Source organism: Echinops telfairi, unplaced genomic scaffold (genome assembly GCF_000313985.2).
Source record: "Echinops telfairi isolate 266 unplaced genomic scaffold, ASM31398v2 ScPeMD7_7475;HRSCAF=8513, whole genome shotgun sequence".
In the NCBI taxonomy this organism is placed as follows: domain Eukaryota; kingdom Metazoa; phylum Chordata; class Mammalia; order Afrosoricida; family Tenrecidae; genus Echinops; species Echinops telfairi.
The window spans coordinates 863,800-868,019 of record NW_022111379.1 but is presented as its reverse complement, the minus strand read 5'-3'; the positions used below and the strand labels follow the sequence as shown (position 1 = coordinate 868,019).

The window sequence follows — 4,220 nt, the reverse complement described above, 5'->3', positions numbered from 1 at the left end:
CCCCTGCCCACTTTACCACCCACTGCCATGCCCTGGCCTCCTTCGGCTCCGATGCTAGAGACATGACTGTGTGTGCCCTTTCATTTCCAGTGAGTCCCCTAACGTGCTAGGAAAAGCAGCAAGCCGTGGTACTGGAAAGCACGTGGAATTCCACAGAGCATGTTTAGATAGCCACACGATCTTGACAAGCTCAAGAGTCCTTCGCAGCAGCTGCCTGGGGAGACTGTCGTCCCCTCGCCCACCTTGCCATCGCTGTGCGATGGGCTTTTGGATTTCCTCCTTCGTAATGTCACTCATGAGCCATGCAGGAAAAGTAACGTCCAGATTTATAACCTGAACTAGGTTGACGTGAAAGGTTGCATGCCCCCACTGGATCATCTGTCATCTCAAACCCTATTGAGCCCTCTTGCCTTTGGGCTCCCTGTACGAGTCCTGATTCTCACTAGTGAGAACTGTCGCTGCCGGGTTAGAACACACAATGTGGCAGGGAAGGACAGTTCTGTTTAACATCTAATCAATCCTTCAAGATGTCACCACTTGATGGAAGCAATATTAACTTGGATTTTCTGATAAGTACATATTTTGATTGCCTCAAGTAATTTTCCCCTCATCTCCACACCTTCCAATTCAAAGGCAAATCATAGATGTCCATTTCTCAGAGTGCTTCCAACGTTAATTTCACATTTTAGATCGGCAACAGTGAGAGCTAATGTCCTGTTGGGCTAGAAAATACTAGCACACGTTGTACTGGAGAAGGCTGTGAATGATCATTTACCCACGCACTTCCTTGTTCCTGTAGCCTTAGCTGCTCCAAGTCACCACGAACTGGACCTTCAGTGACTGCAAGCCAGACAGAACCTCATGTTTTCAACAAAAAAAGAGAAGACCGACAACTGCACATGTGCTTAGTGTAGGGACAGTAGGGGACGTGCGGGCCAGGTCTGTATCTTGAAGATGAGCAACATTTGAGGACTGACTGAGGGACTGTGTCTTCCTCCCCCAATCCTCACCCCTGCCACCTCTCATTAGAAAGCCCTCTGGCACCCCCTCTCCTGGCCTCCATCTCAGGGATGTCTGCATCGGGGGAACCCACTCCCCTGAGGTGAGGGCCTTCATCCACAGCGAGCCGTCAGTTGTTTCCAAGGAGAAAATTCCGTCCCAGATCACACTCGCGTCAGAGGCGCTGGGCTGCTCTCTGGACCCTGTTCTTTCATCAGTGTAGCAAAGGTACAGGAACATCCGGCATGGCATTCTGCTGAGTCCACCTTGAACCCCAGGGGCCCTGACTCAAACGGAGATGGGGCAGGATATAACCCGGTCTTCTAACATCACACTGGTGATGAGGAATATGAAGTACAGGAGGAACATGGTGAAGCCCAGCACCTTGTTCATCCTCCATCTGCACAATGCGATGGAGGTGATCACAAACAGGAGCATGAGGAAGAGCAGAACGATGGCACAAAACAGGCCGTTGCTGCTGACCACGACAGGCACGGAGCCATTGAGAAGAGAGAAAAGCAGCCAAGGAACCGGCAAGCTGCAAGATCGAAGAAACAACGTGAATTTGCTGCATGTGTATAAGAAACCCACATCGCTAAATAGGAAAGCACGTTTACACACACGTGTGTGCTCAAATATACCCTAGGAAGTAGATGACTAGCCCCACTTCACAAATGAGGAAACGGGTTCAGAGAAAAGAAATGATTTGCCTAAGGGATGGTAGGGAGAGCTAAATGGGATACCCTAGATTTAAAAAGAAGTTATCTGGGTCTGAAATCTCTTTTCTGCATACTCTATGACGACTGCTTGACAGACCGGAGTTTTCCCATTCAAGCCTGCCTTAGAATAATAGCTCTACATTCTTTGTTGATCATGGCTCCCCTCCTTTTCCCTTTCACTCCCGCCCAGCCACCTCTACCCACTCATTCCTCCCCATAATCACACTACACAAATGCAAGCTCAAGGAGCCAAGGCGGCCACCCGAATCCACCAGACAACTGGGAGAAGCAAGCAGCCCTGGCGTGCCGCGCTGATGAGGTAGGAGGAGGGAGCCAGGGAAGAAATGGCTTGTGCTGGTGTAAGCAAAATGCCTGGAGAGGTCTGGGCTGGCTGGAGCTGCAGTCCGAGCAGGAGATGAGGCAGTGAGATGGCGTCCTTTCCACCCCAGCCGTGGAGGCCGGGGCAGAGCACTGCACTGTATTTGGTAATGGAAGCTAATGGGCTTCGTTTTCAATCTCTGTAAATTCCAGTCAGTTACATTTCAGGCAGCGTTTTCGTTTGGCCAGCCCATCTGATGAAGGGAGGAAGGCTGCTACTTGGTTGCCTTGTTGAAACAATTCACATAGGTGCCTTTTTAATCGCGTGCACAGTGAGTGGAACAGGAAATGGGGGTGGAGCCAGCACGCTGCTATCCAGCCACCCTAACTAGGCCTTGGGACTAACGGCCACTCACCCCACGGTGATGTCAAATATGTTACTGCCCACGGAGCTTGACACAGCCATGTCTCCCAGGCCTTTTCGCGCCACAATCACGCTGGTGATGAGGTCAGGAATTGACGTGCCTGCTGCCAGGATTGTCAAACCCATAATCTCTTCGGAAATGCCTAACGTCTCACCAACCTGGTGAACAGCAAGAGTCATGAGAAGCCATGGTAACATCAGCTCACTGACCGAGGCTCATGGAAGCATGGTCACGTGCCACTCTGTGCAGACACACCACCTTCAGAAGGGCGCCACGCACACCCTCAGCCAGAGGGAAGGAGGAGAGGGCTGGAGATGGGCCACCGAGAGAGAAAGGGACCCCACTCTAGGCTCCTGGGAGCCAGGCTGCTCTTCTTTCCTAAATTGGACTAAGAGCCCACCGGTGATATCAGCTCTACCTCCCTCCTCTCGCTGTACTCTCATTCCAACTTCCACCTTCCCAAAGAACTGCCCCTCCAACCTGCGTGTGAGCATTTTCATTTCAGAATATGGGCATCTGCTCTGTGCCAGGAACTTGGAGGCCAGCTAGTGAGGGGTGAGTGAGCAGCGCGGCACACCCCGACCGACGCCCTCATGGGGAAGCAACAGAGACAGCAAGCACAGCGCTGGTGCCACGAGGAGGCCACGCGCTCCGAGGAGGCCCGCCTGTGTCTGCAGGGAGGTTGTGGGGTAGGGTTGCCAGCAAGAAGACTACACTGTGCTGACTCTTGGAGAGTGTTACTGATTTCACAGGTGGAGAGGGTGGGGTGCATGGCAGGGAGGCAGAGAATACAGCTGGAAATGGGCGGCTTTCTATGCCACATCCCAGTATGAATGTAAGACAGAAAAGTCACACGCGTTGAGGAACAAGCACCACGTTTGTTGGAATCGAGGTCTACTTTTAAGCCATGACAGTGTAGGGACCAGAACCTCTGCCTGGTGCTGCCCATTGCCTGGACCCCGGAGGCTCCAGCTGAAGGGGAGGGGAAGGCTCGTGGGTGTGCTGGGGCAGAGCATCACTCACCTGGTGAGCCCACCACACCATGAGGTAGGAGAACAGAGCTATCCAGGTGATGGATCCCAGGAAGGTGAGAACAAAAAACTTCCTGGACTCCTATTTGAAAAGGAAGAGGAGTAAGTTGTAGACACTAACGTCCTCTGGCCCTCTGAAGAGAGCCACTGAGTCGGTGAGGAGCCCTGATGGAGACAACCTGGAAACACTGGAGCCTCATCTTTCTCCTATGGAGTGTCTGGTTGTTTCAAACCACCAACCTTCTGGTTAGCAGCCCAACTTGTAACTCACTGTGCCACTATAGCTCCTGGGGGTGGGTTAAGCATTGCCAAATCCAGACCCAGAGGCAGAGTGCAGACTGCCTTCCTCAGATGATGTAAAGTTGGCACAGCTTGTCCTGTAGATAGGAATGTTGGATAGAAAGAACAACTAGCACCTTGAATTTTCAAAAGATCCCCATAAAAGGCAGAAGAATCGTCCCCATATTAAATCAAACTGAGTTGGGACTGTGTCCACACTGAGTACCTGTGAGGTGTAGGGCATTCAAGACCTGAGCCAGGCCCCTCAGGCCCAGGGTCCCCTTCAGAGCTACAATCCTATTCTAAATTCTTGTGGGTAGTGGACCCTGTCAGGCTGGTATGTGCAACCCCCAGGGATAGACAGCCTTGACCCCTCACCAAGCCCCAGGGATAGACAGACAGCCTTGACCCCTCACCAAGCCCCAGGGATAGACAGACAGCCTTGACCC

General features: G+C 52.2%; 1 protein-coding gene across 1 annotated transcript in view; it reads right to left on the bottom strand.

Moving 5' to 3' along the window:
* Nucleotides 1-1,024: 1,024 nt before the first annotated feature.
* The window catches only part of SLC24A1 (solute carrier family 24 member 1), a 39,209-nt gene continuing 36,013 nt past the window's right edge, over nucleotides 1,025-4,220 (bottom strand). The window contains exons 7-9 of the mRNA XM_004711995.2: nucleotides 3,485-3,574; nucleotides 2,453-2,619; nucleotides 1,025-1,537 (exon numbers count right to left, since the gene is read on the bottom strand). Coding sequence (XP_004712052.2) covers nucleotides 1,288-1,537; nucleotides 2,453-2,619; nucleotides 3,485-3,574 — 507 coding nt within the window. The 3' untranslated portion in view covers nucleotides 1,025-1,287. The remainder of the gene's footprint in view (nucleotides 1,538-2,452; nucleotides 2,620-3,484; nucleotides 3,575-4,220) is intronic.